Source organism: Hyla sarda, chromosome 8 (genome assembly GCF_029499605.1).
Source record: "Hyla sarda isolate aHylSar1 chromosome 8, aHylSar1.hap1, whole genome shotgun sequence".
NCBI classification, from domain to species: domain Eukaryota; kingdom Metazoa; phylum Chordata; class Amphibia; order Anura; family Hylidae; genus Hyla; species Hyla sarda.
The window spans coordinates 207,402,871-207,428,562 of NC_079196.1; the positions used below are offsets into that span (position 1 = coordinate 207,402,871).

Below are 25,692 nucleotides of genomic sequence, written 5' to 3' on the forward strand. Positions count from 1 at the left end.
GAAGGAGATCTGCCCAGTCATCCTGGCGGGAGGAAACAAAATGTCGCAAATAATCACCCAGGATCTGGTTAATTCTTTCTACTTGTCCATTGGACTGGGGATGATATGCAGAGGAAAAATTTAATTTAATCTTGAGTTGTTTACAGAGAGCCCTCCAGAATTTAGACACGAATTGGACCCCTCTATCCGAGACAATCTGCGTAGGCAACCCGTGAAGACGAAAAATGTGTACAAAAAATTGTTTAGCCAACTGAGGCGCAGAAGGAAGACCAGGAAGAGGGATGAAATGTGCCATTTTGGAGAATCGATCAACGACCACCCAAATAACGGTGTTGCCACGGGAAGGGGGTAAATCAGTAATAAAATCCATACCAATCAGAGACCAAGGCTGTTCGGGGACAGGCAGAGGATGAAGAAAACCAGCGGGCTTCTGGCGAGGAGTCTTATCCCGGGCACAGATAGTGCAGGCTCGCACAAAGTCCCCAACATCCGTCTCCAGAGTCGGCCACCAATAGAAGCGGGAGATGAGTTGCACAGATTTCTTGATGCCCGCATGACCTGCGAGATGGGAGGAGTGACCCCATTTGAGGATTCCGAGGCGTTGGCGTGGAGAAACAAAGGTCTTTCCTGGAGGAGTCTGCCTGATGGAGGCAGGAGAAGTGGAGATCAGGCAGTCAGGTGGAATGATGTGTTGCGGAGGGAGATCAACTTCTGAGGCATCCGAGGAACGAGAGAGAGCATCGGCCCTAATGTTCTTATCGGCAGGACGAAAGTGAATCTCAAAATTAAATCGGGCAAAGAACAGAGACCACCGGGCCTGGCGAGGATTCAGCCGTTGGGCCGACTGGAGGTAGGAGAGGTTCTTGTGGTCGGTGTAGATAATAACAGGAAATCTTGATCCCTCCAGCAGATGCCTCCATTCCTCAAGTGCTAATTTAATGGCTAGAAGCTCTCGATCCCCGATGGAGTAGTTCCTCTCCGCTGGAGAGAAGGTCCTAGAGAAAAAACCACAAGTGACAGCATGCCCGGAAGGATTTTTTTGTAGAAGAACAGCTCCAGCTCCTACTGAGGAGGCATCAACCTCCAATAGGAAGGGTTTGGAAGGGTCAGGTCTGGAGAGCACGGGAGCCGAAGAAAAGGCAGACTTGAGTCGTTTAAAGGAGTCTTCTGCTTGAGGAGGCCAGGACTTGGGATCAGCATTTTTCTTGGTTAAAGCCACGATAGGAGCCACAATGGTAGAAAAATGTGGAATAAATTGCCTGTAATAATTGGCGAACCCCAAAAAGCGTTGGATAGCACGGAGTCCGGAGGGGCGTGGCCAATTTAAGACGGCAGAGAGTTTGTCTGGATCCATCTGTAGTCCCTGGCCAGAGACCAAATATCCTAGAAAAGGAAGAGATTGGCATTCAAACAGACATTTCTCAATTTTGGCATAGAGTTGGTTGTCACGAAGTCTCTGAAGAACCATACGGACATGCTGGCGGTGTTCTTCTAGATTGGCAGAAAAAATTAGGATATCGTCCAGATATACCACAACACAGGAGTATAACAGATCACGAAAAATTTCATTGACAAAGTCTTGGAAGACGGCAGGGGCATTGCACAGTCCAAAGGGCATGACCAGATACTCAAAGTGTCCATCTCTGGTGTTAAATGCCGTTTTCCACTCGTCCCCCTCTCTGATGCGGATGAGGTTATAGGCGCCTCTTAAGTCCAATTTAGTGAAGATGTGGGCACCTTGGAGGCGATCAAAGAGTTCAGAGATGAGGGGTAAGGGGTAGCGGTTCTTAACCGTGATTTTATTAAGACCGCGGTAGTCAATGCAAGGACGTAGGGAGCCATCTTTTTTGGACACAAAGAAAAATCCGGCTCCGGCAGGAGAGGAGGATTTACGGATAAAGCCCTTTTTTAGATTCTCCTGGACGTATTCGGACATGGCAAGAGTCTCTGGGGCAGAGAGAGGATAAATTCTGCCCCGGGGTGGAGTAGTACCCGGGAGGAGGTCGATAGGGCAATCATAAGGCCTGTGAGGAGGTAGAGTCTCAGCTTGTTTTTTGCAGAAAACATCCGCGAAGTCCATATAGGCCTTAGGGAGACCGGTTACTGGAGGAACCACAGAGTTACGGCAAGGGTTACTGGGAACCGGTTTTAGACAGTTCTTGGAACAAGAGGACCCCCAACTCTTGATCTCCCCAGTGGACCAATCCAGGGTTGGGGAATGAAGTTGAAGCCAGGGAAGTCCAAGGAGAATCTCCGAGGTGCAATTGGGGAGGACCAAAAGTTCAATCCTCTCATGATGAGATCCGATGCTCATAAGAAGGGGCTCCGTGCGGAAACGTATGGTACAGTCCAATCTTTCATTATTTACACAATTGATGTAGAGGGGTCTGGCGAGACTGGTCACTGGGATGTTGAACCTGTTGACGAGAGAGGTCAAAATAAAATTTCCTGCAGATCCAGAGTCCAAGAAGGCCACTGTAGAGAAGGAGAAGGCAGAGGCAGACATCCGCACAGGCACAGTAAGACGTGGAGAAGCAGAGTAGACATCAAGGACTGTCTCACCTTTGTGCGGAGTCAGCGTACGTCTTTCCAGGCGGGGAGGACGGATAGGACAATCCCTCAGGAAGTGTTCGGTACTAGCACAGTACAGGCAGAGGTTCTCCATACGGCGTCGTGTCCTCTCTTGAGGTGTCAGGCGAGACCGGTCGACCTGCATAGCCTCCACGGCGGGAGGCACAGGAACAGATTGCAGGGGACCAGAGGAGAGAGGAGCCGAGGAGACGAAACGCCTCGTGCGAACAGAGTCCATATCTTGGCGGAGTTCCTGACGCCTTTCAGAAAAACGCATGTCAATGCGAGTGGCTAGGTGAATAAGTTCATGTAGATTAGCAGGAATTTCTCGTGCGGCCAGAACATCTTTAATGTTGCTGGATAGGCCTTTTTTGAAGGTCGCGCAGAGGGCCTCATTATTCCAGGACAATTCTGAAGCAAGTGTACGGAATTGTACGGCATACTCGCCAACGGAAGAATTACCCTGGACCAGGTTCAACAGGGCAGTCTCAGCAGAAGAGGCTCGGGCAGGTTCCTCAAAGACACTTCGGATTTCCGAGAAGAAGGAGTGTACAGAGGCAGTGACGGGGTCATTGCGGTCCCAGAGCGGTGTGGCCCATGACAGGGCTTTTCCGGACAGAAGACTGACTACGAAAGCCACCTTAGACCTTTCAGTGGGAAACAGGTCCGACATCATCTCCAGATGCAGGGAACATTGGGAAAGAAAGCCACGGCAAAACTTAGAGTCCCCATCAAATTTATCCGGCAAGGATAAGCGTATCCCAGGAGCGGCCACTCGCTGCGGAGGAGGTGCAGGAGCTGGCGGAGGAGATGACTGCTGAAGCTGTGGTAGCAACTGTTGTAGCATAACGGTCAGTTGAGACAGCTGTTGGCCTTGTTGCGCTATCTGTTGTGACTGCTGGGCGACCACCGTGGTGAGGTCAGCGACAACTGGCAGAGGAACTTCAGCGGGATCCATGGCCGGATCTACTGTCACGATGCCGGCTGGCAGGTAGTGGACCCTCTGTGCCAGAGAGGGATTGGCGTGGACCGTGCTAGTGGACCGGTTCTAAGCCACTACTGGTTTTCACCAGAGCCCGCCGCAAAGCGGGATGGTCTTGCTGCGGCGGTAGTGACCAGGTCGTATCCACTAGCAACGGCTCACCTCTCTGGCTGCTGAAGATAGGCGCGGTACAAGGGAGTAGGCAGAAGCAAGGTCGGACGTAGCAGAAGGTCGGGGCAGGCAGCAAGGATCGTAGTCAGGGGCAACGGCAGAAGGTCTGGAAACACAGGCAAGGAACACACAAGGAACGCTTTCACTGGCACTAAGGCAACAAGATCCGGCAAGGGAGTGCAAGGGAAGTGAGGTAATATAGGGAAGTGCACAGGTGAAAACCCTAATTGGAACCACTGCGCCAATCAGCGGCGCAGTGGCCCTTTAAATCGCAGAGACCCGGCGCGCGCGCGCCCTAGGGAGCGGGGCCGCGCGCGCCGGGACAGAACAGACGGGGAGCGAGTCAGGTAGGGGAGCCGGGGTGCGCATCGCGAGCGGGCGCTACCCGCATCGCGAATCGCATCCCGGCTGGCAGCAGGATCGCAGCGCCCCGGGTCAGAGGACGTGACCGGAGCGCTGCAGCGGAGGGAGTGAAGCGAGCGCTCCGGGGAGGAGCGGGGACCCGGAGCGCTCGGCGTAACAATATGAGATAGATAGAAATATATGAGATAGATAGATCGATAGATAGATAGGACATAGATAGGAGACAGATAGATAGATAGATAGATATGAGATAGATAGATATGAGATAGATAGATAGATAGGACATAGATAGATATGAGATAGATAGAGAGATAGCTAGATAGCTAGATAGATAGATATGAGATAGAGAGATAGATATGAGATAGATATATATGAGATAGATATGAGATAGATAGATAGATATGAGATAGATAGATAGATAGATATATATGAGATATATAGATAGATATGAGATAGATAGATAGATATGATGGAGGTGTACAGGCAGTCCAAGCATCCATTTCTCCAGACTTTGATAGAGAACAGGTGGAGTTTCTTTTGCAACTTGTAACACTAGTCTTGACTAAGAACTTTATTTTTAATGAGGTATATTATAGCCAAACGACGGGGACCGCTATGGGAACGAACATGGCGCCCACATATGCAAATCTGGAAGAGTCACTCATCTATGTATCTCCCCACTTTGGCTTTGTGCTAAAGTGGTGGAGGTACATAGATGACATTTTCATGATTTGGACTGGAACATCTGCACAACTCATTGATTTTTACAACTTCCTTAATTCATGACGTCTTCCAGCAACAGCATACAGTTTTTAGACACCAAGGTACACATCCATGACAATCATCTAGAAACTGACTTATATGTCAAATTAACAGACTGTAATTCCATGCTACGGTTTGATAGCAATCATCCCTGTAGCATGGTAAAATCTTTAATTGTTAGCCAAATGATAAGGGCTAAATGCATCATCAGCACAGAAGATCAAGTACTACCTGCCCTCGACACTATGGTCAGTAATTTCAGACAGAGGGGGTACCCTGAACAAAAAGTCCTAACCATGGATAGACAAACATTGCTAAAATCCAAAAACAGAAATGGGAATGACAAGAGGCTTGCATTAATTTATACTTTCTCTGATAGGTCATCTAACATCTCAAACATTGTGAGGAAGCACTGGCATGTCTTGAGCCCTGGTATGGGCCACATACCCGAGTTCAAGAACCCACCGATCATGTCCTACAAAAGAGCACCTTATCTCAAAGACCGGTTGGTCAAAGCTGACGTGAGTCTCCGCAAAACAACACAGGGACTACTGTCCATTGCCAATAAAGGTTCGTTCCCATGTCGTGTATGTATAAATTGCTCATACATGGACAGGGGAAACAAATTCATTCATCCCATTACAGGGAAGCGTTTACCTATCAAATTTGACCTTACCTGTAATACAGAATTAATTGTATATATATTGAGATGCCCGTGCAACTTGCTTTATGTGGGGGAGACCATAAATGATGCAAAAACTCGGGTGAACCAGCATCGCTATACAATACGTAAAGGCCGTACTGATTTACCCGTACCTAAACACTTTTTTGGATAAAGGGCATAGTGAAAAGGATCTGAAGTTTACCATTGTTGACCACGTACCACCATTAAAACGTGGCGGCAATCGTATTTCAAAACTGAAGCGAAAAGAGTTATGGTGGATTTATCATCTTGACACCTTGAAACCACGTGGGCTGAATGTGGATTACAAAATATCACATGACATATGCAAAACCTGAATAGCGGTAGAACATCACTTATGTATATGGATTGTTTTAAGTAACTTTATTATCTTATATGATATCACTTATTCTTTATTTTTCTTTTGTAGAGATGGGCAAGGAGTTGGAGGAGCACTCGGGCCAATTGATCGCAATAAATCCATGTGGACCAGCCTCTATTACATATGTCTAGTGATGGACCAAAGCACCGTTTAAGAACAGATGCCGTCCGTATATGAAAAGTCTCACTTCTTCAGAATTGAGATATGCACCGAAATGGATCCCGGTCTGTTGCCCTAGGCAACAACGGAGTCTGTGGGTCTCTGTGGATTCTGGGTGTGTGATTGGTGAACGTAGGCCTCCCGGACCATATGTGCACTATACCGATACAAGAAGAATGCTGTGCGACTGAACGAGAGGACAATGGGCAGTGTTTCCCACACTACAAATGGCGCTGTGACCCTAGAACTGTTGTGCGCATGAGCTGAGGTGAGCGTCTGAGCTCCACGGCAACGGCCGTCACATGACTTGTCACGTGAACTCTCTAGCAAAACGTCACGTCCAATTCTGCGGACGGATCCCGGAAGTGCCTGTGTGTCCACGCTAAGCAGCATATGGATTATATGGCGATCTATGGCGAGTGTCCCGCCCCCCCGCCCATCTCATCACGATTAATGCACTATGCACCTGGAATCTAACCTCGGTATGCACAATATCTGTAATTCTGATATAGATAGCAGTGATCAATCTGCACTTAGATTACCTGCTGCATATGTTCGTAACACTGATGTATGTTTTGCACTGTACCTGTATTTATTCAATACTCTTTTTCACAATGTTTACACTAAATTGTTTCATTGATTGATTGGTCCTGCGTGACCATAAAAAGCCACATGATGTAACATTAGTTGCTTGATAATGATGGTGTGAGACCATCGAAACGTCGCTCCTTGCACATTTGGGATGAATAAATAGTTTTCATTTTTTTCACCAAACCTTGAGTGCCACAGTATTTTCTTTGGAACTAGATATGAGATATATAGATCGATATGAGATAGATATGAGATAGATAGATAGATATGAGATAGATAGATAGATATGAGATAGCTAGTTATGAGATATATAGATAGATATGAGATAGATAGATATGAGATAGATAGATATGAGATATATAGATAGATATGAGATAGATAGATATGAGATAGATAGATATGAGACAGATAGATATGAGATAGATATGAGATATATAGATAGATATGAGATATATAGATAGATATGAGATAGATAGATATGAGATAGATAGATATGAGATATATAGATAGATATGAGATAGATATGAGATAGATATGAGATAGATAGATAGATATGAGATAGATATGAGATAGATAGATAGATGATAGATAGATGATAGATATGAGATAGATAGATATGAGATAGATAGATATGAGATAGATAGATATATAGATAGATATGAGGTAGATAGATATGAGATAGATATTAGATAGATAGATATGAGATAGATAGATATAAGATAGATAGATAGATAGATATAAGATAGATAGATATGATAGATATGAGATAGATAGATATGATAGATATGAGATAGATAGATATGAGATAGATAGATATGAGATATAAAGATCAATATGAGATAGATAGATATGAGATAGATAGATATGAGATAGATAGATAGATAGATATGAGATAGATATGAGATAGATAGATAGATAGATATGAGATAGATAGATATGAGATAGATAGATAGATAGATATGAGCTAGATAGATATGAGATAGATAGATATAAGATAGATAGATAGATATGAGATAGATAGATATGAGATAGATATGAGATAGATAGATAGATAGATATGAGAGATAGATATGAGATAGATAGATATGATCATATGAGATAGATAGATAGATATGCGATAAATAGATAGATAGAAATTAGATAGATAGATAGATGGAATGTACAGGGCAGAAAGATAAGTGAAATCTCTGCCCCCATGATCACCACTGCTCCTCACATGTTCAGTCTAGAGAACCTCCAGACATCTTACATACATAGGTGTGAATGTTTTATTGCACGTCATTCACACTTGATGATTTGATGCCAGGAATGGATGGGGGGGGGGGGGGGGGGGGGGGGATGGGGGCAGGGGGGGGGGGGGGGGGTTCATGTAGGAAAGAATCTATTTCTCTCTTATTTTAGTCCAGTACAATTTTGGGCTTCAAAAACTGCCCCATAACAGCCTGTGTGACAGGGCGCAAATCAGACCTGTTGTTTTGATGCAGTTTTTGAAGCCAGAACTAGAATTGGATTCCAAGGTAAGGAGCGTCTGTCATTGTTTGGGTTCACAATACATGTGGAAAGGTATGGGGGTTCTTATACAGGGGTGCGGGGACACCTCTCAGGACTTCATCTATTCTGCTAAGGTCAAAAATGATTTTCAATATATTTAAAAATATGGACGGCACGGATATCAAGAGCGATTCCTGCAGAGGACACTGAGGAGATAGCGCCCCCAGCAGGATGTATGGAGACCCCTCCACACCATTGTTTACCTCAGTGATTCCCAACCAGAGTGCCTCCAGCTGTTGCAAAACTATAACTCCAAGCATGCCCAGACAGCCAAAGGCTGTCTGGGCATGCTGGGAGTTGTGGTTTTGCAACAGCTGGAGGCACACTGGTTGGGGAACACTGTTTACCTTGTGACTCTGCCGGCTGACACGTTCACTTCCGACTATAATAACATCTGGAGGAAAGTGGGATTATTTATGTGTGAAGAAGGGGGGGGGGGCGGCAGGGAGATATTTTTAGGGAAGAGGATGGTAATTTGCAGGTGAAAAGAATAAAAATAAGTAGGCAGAGGTAAAGAAAAGCGCAAGTGTGGTCACAGGGATCAGAAGACTGTATATTTAGGGTAAACGGCGCCTCAGTAAGACGAAAAGATGAAAGAAGAGCTGGAAATGCTAAATCTGGATCTTGTAATGTGTCTATAATAATAGATAGAAGATCTCCAGGAGAGAAGTACATCCCAAAATAAGATGAAATGGGGCAACAACCCGGGGGTCATAAGTCATCCATGTAAGAAACAAAGAATAAGCGCAGCCTCCAGGAACAATGAAGATTAATGTGTTCCTTTATTCATCAAAAGCCTTTAAGATAATGATTGAACAGTAGTTATTATCAAGCCAAGGATAGATAGATATGAGATAGATAGATAGGTAGATAGATAGATAGATAGATATGAGATAGATATAAGATAGATATGAGATAGATAGATATGAGATAGATATGAGATAGATAGATATGAGATAGATAGATATGAGATAGATAGATAGATAGATAGATAGATATGAGATAGATAGAGATAGATATGAGATAGATAGAGATAGATATGAGATAGATAGATAAATAGATAGATAGATATGAGATAGATAGATATGAGATAGATAGATAGATATGAGATAGATAGAGATAGATATGAGATAGATAGAGATAGATATGAGATAGATAGATAAATAGATAGATAGATAGATAGATAGGAGATAGATAGATAGATATGAGATAGATAGGTAGATATGAGATATATAGATGAATAGATAGATAGATAGTAGATAGATAGATAGATTTGAGATAGATAGATAGATAAATAGATATGATATAGATATGAGATAGATAGATATGAGATAGATAGATAGATAGGAGATAGATATGAGATAGATATATATGAGATAGATAGATAGATATGAGATAGATATGAGATAGATATATATGAGATAGATAGATAGATAGATTGAAAAATATGAGATAGATATGAGATAGATAGATATGAGATAGATAGATATATAGATAGATAAGAGATAGATAGATAAGAGATAAATCGATAGATAGATATAAGATAGATAGATATGAGATAGATAGATAGATAAATATGAGATAGATATGAGATAGATAGATATGAGATAGATATGAGATAGATAGATATGAGATAGATAGATATGAGATAGATAGATAGATAGATAGATAAGAGATAGATAGATATGAGATAGATAGATATGAGATAAATAGATAGATAGATAAGAGATAGAAAGATAGGAAAGATAGATAGATAGATATGAAAGATAGATAGATAGATAGCTAAATAGATAGATAGATATGAGACAGAGAGAGAGGTACCTCTGGCTACAACCAAGCATCTTAAAGGAAGTTTTTTAGTTTTGGAAGATAAAGCTTATTCATCTTATAATAACAATGCTCTACAATCCCACTAACATACTTTCTGTATCAATTCTTCATGGTTGTAAAGATCTCTGCTTGCTGTCATGCACCGATATGGATATTAGTAATCTGCCCTGGTGATGTGAGGGGCACACAGGTGCCGGGCTGGGTACAGTACAGTCTATGAGAACCCTCTCTCTATCTATCTCTCTCTATCTTTGTTTTAGCAGAGTGCCAGAGGTCTTGTAAACCAGCTGGTGCTCAGCATATGACTAATACACAGTACGCCGGGTCAGCCAAAAGCTGTCCGGGCATGCTGGGAATTGTAGTATTAAAACAGCTGGTTGGGAAACACTGGCTACAGACGGTAGATGAGCCTGGCACTAGGTGGGCATGAAGCAGTTTATGGCCACTATAAACAGTCCGTGGGCGCTCAGACATTGTATTGAATCATCCTTAGCTCGACTCCGAAAATTGGCAAATCGGTCATTGCTAGGAATACGCAAGGTTATAAAAAGAATATGGGTTACAGGTTGGCACTGCCCAAAAAAGATGGTATACACAGAACAAATTCATTTTAGTGACCTTGCATAACAGTGTGCCCAAGCAGGGTTCCTCCAGCTGTTGCAAAACTACAGCTCCCAGCATGCCCGGACAGCCGAAGGCTGTCTGGGCATGATGGGAGTTGTAGTTTTGCAACAGCTGGAGGCACTCTAGTTGGGAAACACTGGACTTGGGCAGCCTGGGTACCTGTGCCAGTGTAATGCCCACTCTCACCTTGTGCTTGGCAGCTGCTGCAGAGCTTTCCGATGGAAACAGATGAAGCAGAAGGACTCCATGAGCCAGCTGGGTGAGATGGCATGAAGGATCCCCGGATGACTCTTCTCACACCTGCGTTGGGTTCCGTTCTCACACCTGCGTTGGGTTCCGTTCACACCTATCGAAACGTCAAGTGTGCAAGAGAAACAGAGCGTGAGAAGCGCATAGATAAGAGTGAAGTATTCTCGTCCTCGCTGCACGGGCTATGACCACCGAAATGCAATAGTTTACGGGTAAAGGAGTTTACGGAGCGATGCTCTGCAGGAGTTAAAGAGGCAGAGCTCCTCTCATTGGGTCTTGTAGATGACAGTGAAGGGCTGTGATGGAATGGACATGTGCAAGACCCAAGAAGGGTTTTTATTAATTCATTGATAGGGCGACGCTTTGCAGGATGGAAGGGTGAGATGCTCTGCAGGCTGTGAGCGGAGACCATGTCCTATGAATGGAGCCTCTGCTGAGTGCATGTCCTGGGGGCTTCCATCCTGCGTCTTGTGTCCTACTCTCTCCCCCCAGGACCGGGCTGCGTGTGGCAGATCTGACCCAGGCTGCGGAGGGAGCTGCCTGCACACTGGTGTACACACAGAGGGGTGTGCGAGCAGCCTGCCGGCTCTACACACTGCCTGGTATAAATAGCTCCTGCTACCAACTCTGCCAGGGTAACCCCTTCCAGTCCGGAGAGGAGGAGACTGATATATATATATATATATATATATATATATATATATATATATATACAGCTGTACACCGACCGACACGTGTGTCCTTCAAAGTGTGTGTGGATACATAGATAGATAGATATGAGATAGATAGATAGATAGATATGAGATAGATAGATAGATATGAGATAGATATGAGATATATAGATAGATAGATATGAGATAGATAGATAGATAGATAGATAGATAGATAGATAGATATATAGATATGAGATAGATAGATATGAGATAGATGGATAGATAGATAGGAGATAGATAGGTAGATAGCGAGATATGAGATAGATAAATAGATATGAGATAGATAGATAGATAGGAGATAGATAGATAGATAGATAGATAGGAGATAGATAGATATGAGATATATATATATATATATATATATATATATATATAGATAGGTAGATATGAGATAGATAGATATATAGATAGATATGAGATAGATAAATAGATATGAGATATATAGATAGATAGGAGATAGATAGATATATAGATAGATAGATATGAGATAGATAGATATATAGATAGATATGAGATAGATAGATATATAGATAGATATGAGATAGATAGAGAGATAGATATGAGATAGATAGATATGAGATAGATAGATAGCTAGATAGATATGAGATAGATATAAGATAGATATGAGATAGATAGATAGATATGAGATAGATATGAGATATATAGATAGATAGATAGGAGATAGATAGATATGAGATAGATAGATAGATATGAGATAGATAGATATATACATATGAGATAGATAGATAGATAGATAGGAGATAGATAGGTAGATAGATAGATATGAGATAGATAAATAGATATGAGATAGATAGATAGGAGATAGATAGATAGATAGATAGGAGATAGATAGATATATAGATAGATAGATATGAGATAGATAGATATGAGATAGACAGATAGATATGAGATAGATATATATGAGGTAGATAGATATGATTTAGATAGATATGAGATGGATATGAGATAGATAGATATGAGATAGATAAATAGATATGAGATAGATAGATAGATAGGAGATAGATAGATATATATATAGATAGATATGAGATAGATAGATATATAGATAGATATGAGATAGATAGATAGATAGATATGAGATAGATAGATATATAGATAGATATGAGATAGATAGAGAGATAGATATGAGATAGATAGATATGAGATAGATAGATGACAGATGGATATGAGATAGATAGATATGAGATAGATAGATATGAGGTAGATAGATAGATAGATAGATAGATGACAGATAGATATGAGATAGATAGATATGAGGTAGATAGATAGATAGATGACAGATAGATATGAGATAGATAGATAGATATGAGGTAGATAGATAGATAGATGACAGATAGATATGAGATAGATAGATATGAGATAGATAGATATGAGGTAGATAGATAGATAGATAGATATGAGGTAGATAGATAGATAGATAAATAAATAGAGAAAGGAAAAAAGCAGCACTCCAGATGTTGGGATGTAGGGGTGCCTCCTCCTGCTGTAAACCTTGGTTAGAGGTCCAGTAAAGTATATGTCCAAAAAGAAACAGTGGCACTCCCGTAGATTTAGTGTAAAATAATGTCTTTTATTTCACTCCACCGTGTGCAGTGAAATAAAAGACATAACTTTACACTAAAACTACAGGAGTGCCACTGTTTCTTTTTGGACATAGATAGATAGATAAATAGATAGATATATGGATATGAGATAGATAGCTAGATATATGGATACGAGATAGATAGATAGATAGATAGATAGGAGATAGATAGATATGAGATAGATATGAGATATATAGAGAGATATATGGATATGAGATAGATATGAGATAGATAGATATGAGATAGATAGATAGATAGACATGAGATAGATAGATATGAGATAGATAGATAGACATGAGATAGATATGAGATAGATAGATAGACATGAGATAGATAGATATGAGATAGATAGATATGAGATAGATAGTTCTTCCCCTTTCCATCTTATTATATCTATGGTGTATGCTCCCCTTTATCTCTGTTGTATATATATTTTCAGTCTTGTATAGCACTTTTATAACTTTCCCCTGAAGCTACGTCTCATGTTTCTGATCTCTCTCTTCCTCACATCACTGATATAATTCCCAGATACATCTACATGACTGGAGCCTCCCGTCTATTACTCTCACAATCAGCCCTAATATACTCAGTATATTTTATCTTTACAAACCATTGCCCTGATCTTTTAGATTCCTTTGTTCCATTACTATAGTAAAAGGCCTTAGACATTCCGTCTGCACTATTTGCAGTGTATACAGGTGTGAGGATATATACCATCCTTATTATCAGAGAATCCATTTATAGTTGTACGATGCAGAGTGGGATGGATCTGCTTAAATCAGTAGAAACACTATAATGGTGGTATCTGTCCATAAATACAACAATAGGTGCTACCAGTGTTATGTACAGCATAAAAACCCAAAAAGGAACAAGAGATAACACCATAAAGGCGCGCACCTTGTTGAATGAGTAACAAATACAACAATCCTCATTAGTAAGCAAAAATATTTACATAAATAGTTATGAAAGGCATAAAGGCACTGCTGAGATGAGTGAAATCCCGACTGCTGAGATGAGTGAGATCCTGACTACTGAGATGAGTGAGATCCAGACTACTGAGATGAGTGAGATCCTGACTGCTGAGATGAGTGAGATCCAGACTACTGAGATGAGTGAGATCCTGACTACTGAGATGAGTGAGATCCTGACTGCAGAGATGAGTGAGATCCTGACTGATGGGATGAGTGAGATCCCGACTGCTGAGATGAGTGAGATCCCGACTGCTGAGATGAGTGAGATCCCGACTGCAGAGATGAGTGAGATCCCGACTGCAGAGATGAGTGAGATCCCGACTGCAGAGATGAGTGAGATCCTGACTGCAGAGATGAGTGAGATCCCGACTGCTGAGATGAGTGAGATCCCGACTGCAGAGATGAGTGAGATCCAGACTGCTGAGATGAGTGAGATCCCGACTGGAAAGATGAGTGAGATCCCGACTGCAGAGATGAGTGAGATCCAGACTGCTGAGATGAGTGAGATCCCGACTGCTGAGATGAGTGAGATCCAGACTGCTGAGATGAGTGAGATCCCGACTGCTGAGATGAGTGAGATCCAGACTGCTGAGATGAGTGAGATCCCGACTACTGAGATGAGTGAGATCCAGACTACTGAGATGAGTGAGATCCTGACTGCAGAGATGAGTGAGATCCTGACTGATGGGATGAGTGAGATCCCGACTGCTGAGATGAGTGAGATCCCGACTGCTGAGATGAGTGAGATCCCGACTGCAGAGATGAGTGAGATCCAGACTGCTGAGATGAGTGAGATCCCGACTGCTGAGATGAGTGAGATCCAGACTGCTGAGATGAGTGAGATCCCGACTGCAGAGATGAGTGAGATCCAGACTGCTGAGATGAGTGAGATCCCGACTGGAGAGATGAGTGAGATCCCGACTGCTGTCTGGATCTCACTCATCTCAGCAGTCAGAATCCTACTCATCTTAGGAGTCAGGATTACACTTATACCTTTAGTATAAATCAGTGTCTCCCAACCAGGGTGCCTCCAGCTGTTGCAAAATTACAACTCCAGCAGAAAGAGAATCCCTTAAGAACTGATGGCAGTAACAAAAAAAGTAACTAAATATGGGTGCAGTATAGGGGCCTACAACTATATATTGGGACAGTATAGGGGCCTACAACTATATATTGGGACAGTATAAGGGCCTACAACTATATATGGAGCAGTATAGGAGCCTACAACTATATATGGGAGCAGTATAGGGGCCTACAACTATATATGGGAGCAGTATAGGGGCCTACAACTATATCTGGGGGCAGTATGGAGGCCTACAACTATATATGGGGGCAGTATAGGAGCCTACAACTATATATGGGGGCAGTATAGGAGCCTACAACTATACATGGGAGCAGTATAGGAGCCTACAACTATATATGGGGGCAGTATAGGAGCCTACAACTATATATGGGAGCAGTATAGGGGCCTACAACTATATATGGGGCAGTATAGGGGCCTACAACTATATATGGGAGCAGTATAGGGGGCCTACAACTATATATGGGGGCAGTATAGGAGCCTACGACTATATATGGGGGCAGTATAGGAGCCTACAACTATATATGGGGCAGTATAGAGGCCTACAACTATATATGGGAGCAGTATAGGGGCCTACAACTATATATGGGACAGTATATGGGCCTACAACTATATATGGGAGCAGTATAGGTGCCTACAACTATATATGGGGCAGTATAGGGGCCTACAACTATATATGGGGGCAGTATAGGGGCCTACAACTATATATGGGAGCAGTATAGGAGCCTACAACTATATATGGGAGCAGTATAGGGGCCTACAACTATATATGGGGCAGTATAGGAGCCTACAACTATATATGGGAGCAGTATAGGGGCCTACAACTATATATGGGGGCAGTATGGAGGCCTACAACTATATATGGGGGCAGTATAGGAGCCTACAACTATATATGGGGGCAGTATAGGAGCCTACAACTATATATGGGGGCAGTATAGGAGCCTACAACTATATATGGGAGCAGTATAGGAGCCTACAACTATTTATTGGGACAGTATAAGGGCCTACAACTATATATGGGAGCAGTATAGGGGCCTACAACTATATATGGGAGCAGTATAGGGGCCTACAACTATATATGGGGGAAGTATAGGGGCCTACAACTATATATGGGAGCAGTATAGGGGCCTACAACTATATATGGGAGCAGTATAGGAGCCTACAACTATATATGGGGCAGTATAGGGGCCTACAACTATATATGGGAGCAGTATAGGAGCCTACAACTATATATGGGGCAGTATAGGAGCCTACAACTATATATGGGAGCAGTATAGGAGCCTACAACTATATATGGGGGAAGTATAGGGGCCTACAACTATATATGGGGCAGTATAGGGGCCTACAACTATATATGGGGCAGTATAGGAGCCTACAACTATATATGGGGCAGTATAGGGGCCTATAACTATATATGGGGGCAGTATAGGGGCCTACAACTATATATGGGGCAGTATAGGGGCCTACAACTATATATGGGAGCAGTATAGGGGCCTACAACTATATATGGGAGCAGTATAGGGGCCTACAACTATATATGGGGGCAGTATAGGAGCCTACAACTATATATGGGAGCAGTATAGGGGCCTATAATCCAGACTGCTGAGATGAATGAGATCCCGACTGCAGAGATGAGTGAGATCAACTGCTGAGATGAGTGAGATCCCGGCTGCTGAGATGAGTGAGATCCCGACTGCAGAGATGAGTGAGATCCCGACTGCAGAGATGAGTGAGATCCTGACTGCAGAGATGAGTGAGATCCAGACTGCTGAGATGAGTGAGATCCTGACTGCTGAGATGAGTGAGATCCCGACTGCTGAGATGAGTGAGATCCCGACTGATGAGATGAGTGAGATCCCGACTGCTGAGAGGAGTGAGATCCCGACTGATGAGATGAGTGGGATCCCGACTGATGAGATGAGTGAGATCCTGACTGCTGAGATGAGTGAGATCCAGACTGATGGGATGAGTGAGATCCCGACTGCTGAGATGAGTGAGATCCAGACTGCTGAGAGGAGTGAGATCCCGACTGATGAGATGAGTGGGATCCCGACTGATGAGATGAGTGAGATCCTGACTGCTGAGATGAGTGAGATCCCGACTGCTGAGATGAGTGAGATCCCGACTGCTGAGATGAGTGAGATCCAGACTGATGAGATGAGTGAGATCCCATATGGTGACCTCCTCAGGAGTCGATCCCTGAGGAAGTCACCCTTTGGTGATGAACACCTGGGATATTTGGAGTGGGGTGGATATTTGGTCCCCAGGACTTTGTTTACCACCATTTTTTTGGACAATAGTCAGATAGAAGGGCTTGGGCCACATAGACATTATATTATATTACTACAATTGTACAATTGTTATTGGGACATTTATATTGTTATTATAGTCTTGTACATTTCTTTGCATAATCCGATACCTGGTTGAATGATGATGTATGTTTATTCCGTACGGGAGCCAGTACTATTGGCTATATAGGGGGAATGGTTCTCACTCATCTCAGCAGTCTGGATCTCACTCATCCCATCAGTCGGGATCTCACTCATCTCAGCAGTCTGGATCTCACTCATCTCAGCAGTCAGGATCTCACTCATCTCAGTAGTCAGGATCTCACTCATCTCAGTAGTCGGGATCTCACTCATCTCATCAGTCTGGATTTCACTCATCTCAGCAGTCAGGATCTCACTCATCCCATCAGTCTGGATCTCACTCATCTCAGCAGTCGGGATCTCACTCATCTCAGCAGTCGGGATCTCACTCATCCCATCAGTCTGGATCTCACTCATCTCAGCAGTCGGGATCTCACTCATCCCACCAGTCTGGATCTCACTCATCTCAGCAGTCAGGATCTCACTCATCTCAGCAGTCAGGATCTCACTCATCTCAGCAGTCTGGATCTCACTCATCCCACCAGTCTGGATCTCACTCATCTCAGCAGTCAGGATCTCACTCATCTCAGCACTCTGGATCTCACTCATCTCAGCAGTCGGGATCTCACTCATCTCAGCAGTCTGGATCTCACTCATCTCAGCAGTCTGGATCTCACTCATCTCAGCAGTCTGGATCTCACTCATCTCAGCAGTCGGGATCTCACTCATCTCAGCAGTCGGGATCTCACTCATCTCAGCAGTCAGGATCTCACTCATCTCAGCAGTCAGGATCTCACTCATCTCAGCAGTCTGGATCTCACTCATCCCATCAGTCTGGATCTCACTCATCTCAGCAGTCGGGATCTCACTCATCTCAGCAGTCGGGATCTCACTCATCCCATCAGTCTGGATCTCACTCATCTCAGCAGTCGGGATCTCACTCATCCCACCAGTCTGGATCTCACTCATCTCAGCAGTCAGGATCTCACTCATCTCAGCAGTCGGGATCTCACTCATCTCAGCAGTCAGGATCTCACTCATCTCAGCAGTCTGGATCTCACTCATCTCAGTAATCTGGATCTCACTCATCCCATCAGTCAGGATCTCACTCATCTCAGCAGTCTGGATCTCACTCATCTCTGCAGTCGGGATCTCACTCATCTCAGCAGTCAGAATCCTACTCATCTTAGGAGTCAGGATTACACTTATACCTTTAGTATAAATCAGTGTCTCCCAACCAGGGTGCCTCCAGCTGTTGCAAAATTACAACTCCAGCAGAAAGAGAATCCCTTAAGAACTGATGGCAGTAACAAAAAAAGTAACTAAATATGGGTGCAGTATAGGGGCCTACAACTATATATTGGGACAGTATAAGGGCCTACAACTATATATGGAGCAGTATAGGAGCCTACAACTATATATGGGAGCAGTATAGGGGCCTACAACTATATATGGGAGCAGTATAGGGGCCTACAACTATATCTGGGGGCAGTGTGGAGGCCTACAACTATATATGGGGGCAGTATAGGAGCCTACAACTATATATGGGAGCAGTATAGGGGCCTACAACTATATATGGGGGCAGTATAGGAGATTACAACTATATATGGGGGCAGTATAGGAGCCTACAACTATATATGGGGGCAGTATAGGAGCCTACAACTATATATGGGGGCAGTATAGGAGCCTACAACTATATATGGGGGCAGTATAAGGGCCTACAACTATATATGTTAGCAGTATAGGGGCCTACAACTATATATGGGAGCAGTATAGAGGCCTACAACTATATATGGGGGAAGTATAGGGGCCTACAACTATATATGGGAGCAGTATAGGAGCCTACAACTATATATGGGAGCAGTATAGGAGCCTACAACTATATATTGGGACAGTATAAGGGCCTACAACTATATATGGGAGCAGTATAGGGGCCTACAACTATATATGGGAGCAGTATAGGGGCCTACAACTATATATGGGGGAAGTATAGGGGTCTACAACTATATATGGGAGCAGTATAGGAGCCTACAACTATATATGGGAGCAGTATAGGGGCCTACAACTATATATGGGAGCAGTATAGGAGCCTACAACTATATATGGGGCAGTATAGGGGCCTACAACTATATATGGGGCAGTATAGGGGCCTACAACTATATATGGGAGCAGTATAGGGGCCTACAACTATATATGGGAGCAGTATAGGGGCCTACAACTATATATGGGAGCAGTATAGGAGCCTACAACTATATATGGGAGCAGTATAGGGGCCTATAACTATATATGGGAGCAGTATAGGAGCCTACAACTATATATGTGGGCAGTATAGGGGCCCACAACTATATATGGGAGCAGTATAGAGGCCTACAACTATATATTGGGGCCTACAACTTTATACGGGGGCAATATGTGGCCTACAACTATATATGGGGGCAGTATAGGGGCCTTGACTATATATGGGGCAGTATAGGGGCATACAACTATATATGGGAGCAGTATAGGGGCCTACAACTATATATGGGAGCAGTGGAGGGGCCTACAACTATATATGGGGCAGTATAGGGGCCTACAACTATATATGGGAGCAGTATAGAGGCCTACAACTATATATGGGGCAGTATAGAGGCCTACAACTATATATGGGAGCAGTATAGGAGGCTACAACTATACATGGGGCAGTATAGGAGCCTACAACTATATATGGGAGCAGTATAGGGGCCTACAACTATATATGGGGCAGTATAGGGGCCTACAACTATATATGGGGCAGTATAGAGGCCTACAACTATATATGGGACAGTATAGGGGCCTACAACTATATATGGGGGCAGTATAGGGGTCTACAACTATATATGGGGGCAGTATAGGGGTCTACACCTATATATGGGGGCAGTATAGGGGCCTACAACTATATATGGGAGCAGTATAGGAGCCTACAACTATATATGGGAGCAGTATAGGGGCCTACAACTATATATGGGGCGGTATAGAGGCCTACAACTATATATGGGGGCAGTATAGGGGCCTACAACTATATATGGGAGCAGTATAGGAGCCTACAACTATATATGGGAGCAGTATAGGGGCCTACAACTATATATGGGGCAGTATAGAGGCCTACAACTATATATGGGGCAGTATAGGGGCCTACAACTATATATGGGGCAGTATAGAGGCCTACAACTATATATGGGGCAGTATAGGGGCCTACAACTATATATGGGAGCAGTATAGGAGCCTACAACTATATATGGGGGGCTACAACTATACATGGGGCAGTATAGGAGCCTACAACTATATATGGGAGCAGTATAGGGGCCTACAACTATATATGGGGCAGTATAGGGGCCTACAACTATATATGGGGCAGTATAGAGGCCTACAACTATATATGGGAGCAGTATAGGGGCCTACAACTATATATGGGGGCAGTATAGGAGCCTACAACTATATATGGGGGCAGTATAGGGGCCTACAACTATATATGGGGGCAGTATAGGGGCCTACAACTATATATGGGGGCAGTATAGGAGCCTACAACTATATATGGGGGCAGTATAGGGGCCTACAACTATATATGGGAGCAGTATAGGGGCCTACAACTATATATGGGAGCAGTATAGGAGCCTACAACTATATATGGGAGCAGTATAGGGGCCTACAACTATATCTGGGGTAGTATAGGGGCCTACAACTATATATGGGAGCAGTATTGGGGCCTACAACTATATATGGGAGCAGTATAGGGGCCTACAACTATATATCATTTTTTGTCTCAATGAAATATGGTCAGCCTACATTAAGTGGAAGGTTTGGATTTCTAGGCCTCTCCCGGAGGTGAAGGGGTTAAAGTCACCGCGCTGTGCAGGTGCTCGGCACCAGCGGGGTTACTGCGATGATGCACTTTCCATTGATAATGTGAATTATTAATCAGTTTATCTTTTGTGTTTTTATTTTCCAGGATGGGAAAATCGATGCGTATTCATTTAGTGCTCATTGCCATAATGTAGTGGGATTAATCGCTATATTTCTACCTGTTTAATGCTGGTGCCGGTCAGGGTGCCACTTGTTGCCTTTCGTATACAGGTTATGGTTCCTAGTACAGAAAGTAAAAAGTTACACCTTTATATATAAAGAAAAGCATTTCATTCTTCTTAGTTGCATAGAGCAGTGTTTTTCGGACCAGGGTGCCTCCAGCTGTTGCAAAACTACAACTCCCAGCATGCCCGGACAGCCGAAGGCTGTCCGGGCATGCTGGGAGTTGTAGTTTTGCAACAACTGTAAACAAACTAGCTGGGGATCATTTATTAAGGTCAGTGTTTCAGGCATTCTGGGAGTTGTAGTTTTGCAACAGCTGGAGGTCCGAAGTATGGAGACCACTGCCCTAGCTGAAACATATTTTTTTTTTACACTATTAATGGGTTATCCAGGAATTGGAAAAAAAAACATAGCTGATTTCTTCTACAAACAGCGCCACTCTTGTCCTCAGGTTGTGGGCGGTATTGCATCTCAGTTCTGTTGAAGTGAATGGAGCAGAGTTGTATTACCACCCAATACTACATACACAGATTTTGGGAGAAAGCAGCTACATTTTCCTAATCTTTGAAAACCCAAGCAAAGGTTTGGAGAACGTGCAATCGCAGCAAGTTTTTATGGGAAATTTTCCTGGGATCGGTGGGATTTATGGCAGGAAGTCGGATGTGTGGATATAAAAGAAAGGATATATATTAAAAGGGGTACTCCGGTGAAAAACTATTTGTTTTCATATCAACTGGCTTCAGAAAGTTAAACAGATTTGTAAATTACTTCTATTAAAAAATCTTAATCCTACCAGTACTTATCAGCTGTTGAAGTTGAGTTGTTATATTCTGTCAAAGCTCTCTGCTGACACCTCTGTCTGTCTTAGGAACTGTCCATAGTAGGGGCAAATCCCCATAGCAAACCTCTCCTGCTCCGGACAGTTCCTGAGACAGACAGAGGTAGCAGCAGAGAGCACTGTGGTCATACAGAAGAAGAAAAAAATACTCAACTTCAGCAGCTGATAAGTACTGGTAGAATAAAAAAGAATGTATAGAAGTAACTTTCTGGAGCCAGTTGATATGAAGGTTTTCATCGGAGTACGGCTTTAAGAAGATACATGCCACCAATGTACAGGGTGGGCCATTTCTATGGATACACCTTAATAACATGGGAATGGTTGGTGATATTAACTTCCTGTTTGTGGCGCATTAGTATATGTGAGGGGGGAAACTTTTCAAGATGGGTGGTGACCATGGCGGCCATTTTGAAGTCGGCCATTTTGAAATCAACTTTTGTTTTTTCAATAGGAAGAGGGTCATGTGACACATCAAACTTATTGTGAATTTCACAAGAAAAACAATGATGTGCTTGGTTTTAACATAACTTTATTCTTTCATGAGTTATTTACAAGATTCTGACCACTTATAAAATGTGTTCAATGTGCTGCCCATTGTGTTGGATTGTCAATGCAACCCTCTTCTCTATATACTGCTATATACTACTATATACACCGCAGGAGAAATGCTAGCACAGGCTTCCAATATCCCTATACACTGCTATATACTACTATATACACCGCAGGAGAAATGCTAGCACAGGCTTCCAGTATCCGTATACACTGCTATATACTACTATATACACCGCAGGAGAAATGCTAGCACAGGCTTCCAGTATCCGTATACACTGCTATATACTACTATATACACTGCAGGAGAAATGCTAGCACAGGCTTCCAGTATCCATATACACTGCTATATACTACTATATACACCGCAGGAGAAATGCTAGCACAGGCTTCCAGTATCCGTATACATTGCTATATACTACTATATACACCACAGGAGAAATGCTAGCACAGGCTTCCAGTATCCGTATACACTGCTATATACTACTATATACACCGCAGGAGAAATGCTAGCACAGGCTTCCAGTATCCGTATACACTGCTATATACTACTATATACACCGCAGGAGAAATGCTAGCACAGGCTTCCAGTATCCGTATACACTGCTATATACTACTATATACACCGCAGGAGAAATGCTAGCACAGGCTTCCAGTATCCGTATACATTGCTATATACTACTATATACACCGCAGGAGAAATGCTAGCACAGGCTTCCAGTATCCGTATACACTGCTATATACTACTATATACACCGCAGGAGAAATGCTAGCACAGGCTTCCAGTATCCGTATACACTGCTATATACTACTATATACACCACAGGAGAAATGCTAGCACAGGCTTCCAGTATCCGTATACACTGCTATATACTACTATATACACCGCAGGAGAAATGCTAGCACAGGCTTCCAGTATCCGTAGTTTCAGGTGCTGCACATCTCGTATCTTCACAGCATAGACAATTGCCTTCAGATGACCCCAAAGATAAAAGTCTAAGGGGGTCAGATCGGGAGACCTTGGGGGCCATTCAACTGGCCCACGACGACCAATCCACTTTCCAGGAAACTGTTAATCTAGGAATGCTCGGACCCGACACCCATAATGTGGTGGTCACCATCTTGCTGGAAAAACTCAGGGAACGTGCAGCTTCAGTGCATAAAGAGGGAAACACATCATCATGTAGCAATTTCACATATCCAGGGGCCTTGAGGTTTCCATTGATGAAGAATGGCCCCACTATCTTTGTACCCCATATACCACACCATACCATCAATTTTTGTGTTCCAACAGTCTTGGAGGGATCTATTCAATGTGGTTAGTGTCAGACCAATAGCGCTGGTTTTGTTTGTTAATTTCACCATTCACAGAAAAGTTTCCTCATCACTGAACAAAATCTTCTGCGTAAACTGAGGGTCCTGTTCCAATTTTTGTTTTGCCGATTCTGCAGCACCTGAAACTACGGATACTGGAAGCCTGTGCTAGCATTTCTCCTGCAGTGTATATAGTAGTATATAGCAGTGTATACGGATACTGGAAGCCTGTGCTAGCATTTCTCCTGCGGTGTATATAGTAGTATATAGCAGTGTATACGGATACTGGAAGCCTGTGCTAGCATTTCTCCTGCGGTGTATATAGTAGTATATAGCAGTGTATACGGATACTGGAAGCCTGTGCTAGCATTTCTCCTGCGGTGTATATAGTAGTATATAGCAATGTATACGGATACTGGAAGCCTGTGCTAGCATTTCTCCTGCGGTGTATATAGTAGTATATAGCAGTGTATACGGATACTGGTACCTGTGCTAGCATTTCTCCTGCGGTGTATATAGTAGTATATAGCAGTGTATACGGATACTGGAAGCCTGTGCTAGCATTTCTCCTGCGGTGTATATAGTAGTATATAGTAGTGTATATGGATACTGGAAGCCTGTGCTAGCATTTCTCCTGCGGTGTATATAGTAGTAGTATATAGCAGTGTATACGGATACTGGAAGACTGTGCTAGCATTTCTCCTGCGGTGTATATAGTAGTATATAGTAGCGTATATGGATACTGGAAGCCTGTGCTAGCATTTCTCCTGCGGTGTATATAGTAGTATATAGCCGAGTATACGGATACTGGAAGCCTGTGCTGGCATTTCTCCTGCTGTGTATATAGCAGTGTATAGCAGTGTATACAGATACTGGAAGCCTGTGCTAGCATTTCTCCTGCGGTGTATATAGTAGTATATAGCAGTGTATACGGATACTGGAAGCCTGTGCTAGCATTTCTCCTGCGGTGTATATAGTAGTATATAGCAGTGTATACGCATACTGGAAGCCTGTGCTAGCATTTCTCCTGCGGTGTATATAGTAGTATATAGCAGTGTATACGGATACTGGAAGCCTGTGCTAGCATTTCTACTGCGGTGTATATAGTAGTATATAGCAGTGTATACAGATGCTGGAAGCCTGTGCTAGCATTTCTACTGCGGTGTATATAGTAGTATATAGCAGTGTATACGGATACTAGAAGCCTGTGCTAGCATTTCTCCTGCGGTGTATATAGCAGTGTATACGGATACTGGAAGCCTGTGCTAGCATTTCTCCTGCGGTGTATATAGTAG

The 25,692-nt window shown here is 43.2% G+C and overlaps 1 protein-coding gene across 2 annotated transcripts in view; it reads right to left on the reverse strand.

The window, feature by feature from the left end:
• Window positions 1-21,754, reverse strand: part of SBK1 (SH3 domain binding kinase 1) — a 98,208-nt gene extending 76,454 nt beyond the window's left edge. Inside the window, exons 1-2 of one of the 2 annotated variants that reach the window (XM_056536346.1) lie at window positions 21,693-21,754; window positions 10,855-11,014 (exon numbers count right to left, since the gene is read on the reverse strand). In XM_056536346.1, the coding sequence (XP_056392321.1) occupies window positions 10,855-10,916 (62 nt within the window). In that variant the 5' untranslated portion in view covers window positions 10,917-11,014; window positions 21,693-21,754. Of the gene's footprint in view, window positions 1-10,854; window positions 11,435-21,692 lie in introns of those variants that run through there. The other variant, XM_056536345.1, reaches the window with a different exon arrangement.
• Window positions 21,755-25,692: the final 3,938 nt, after the last annotated feature.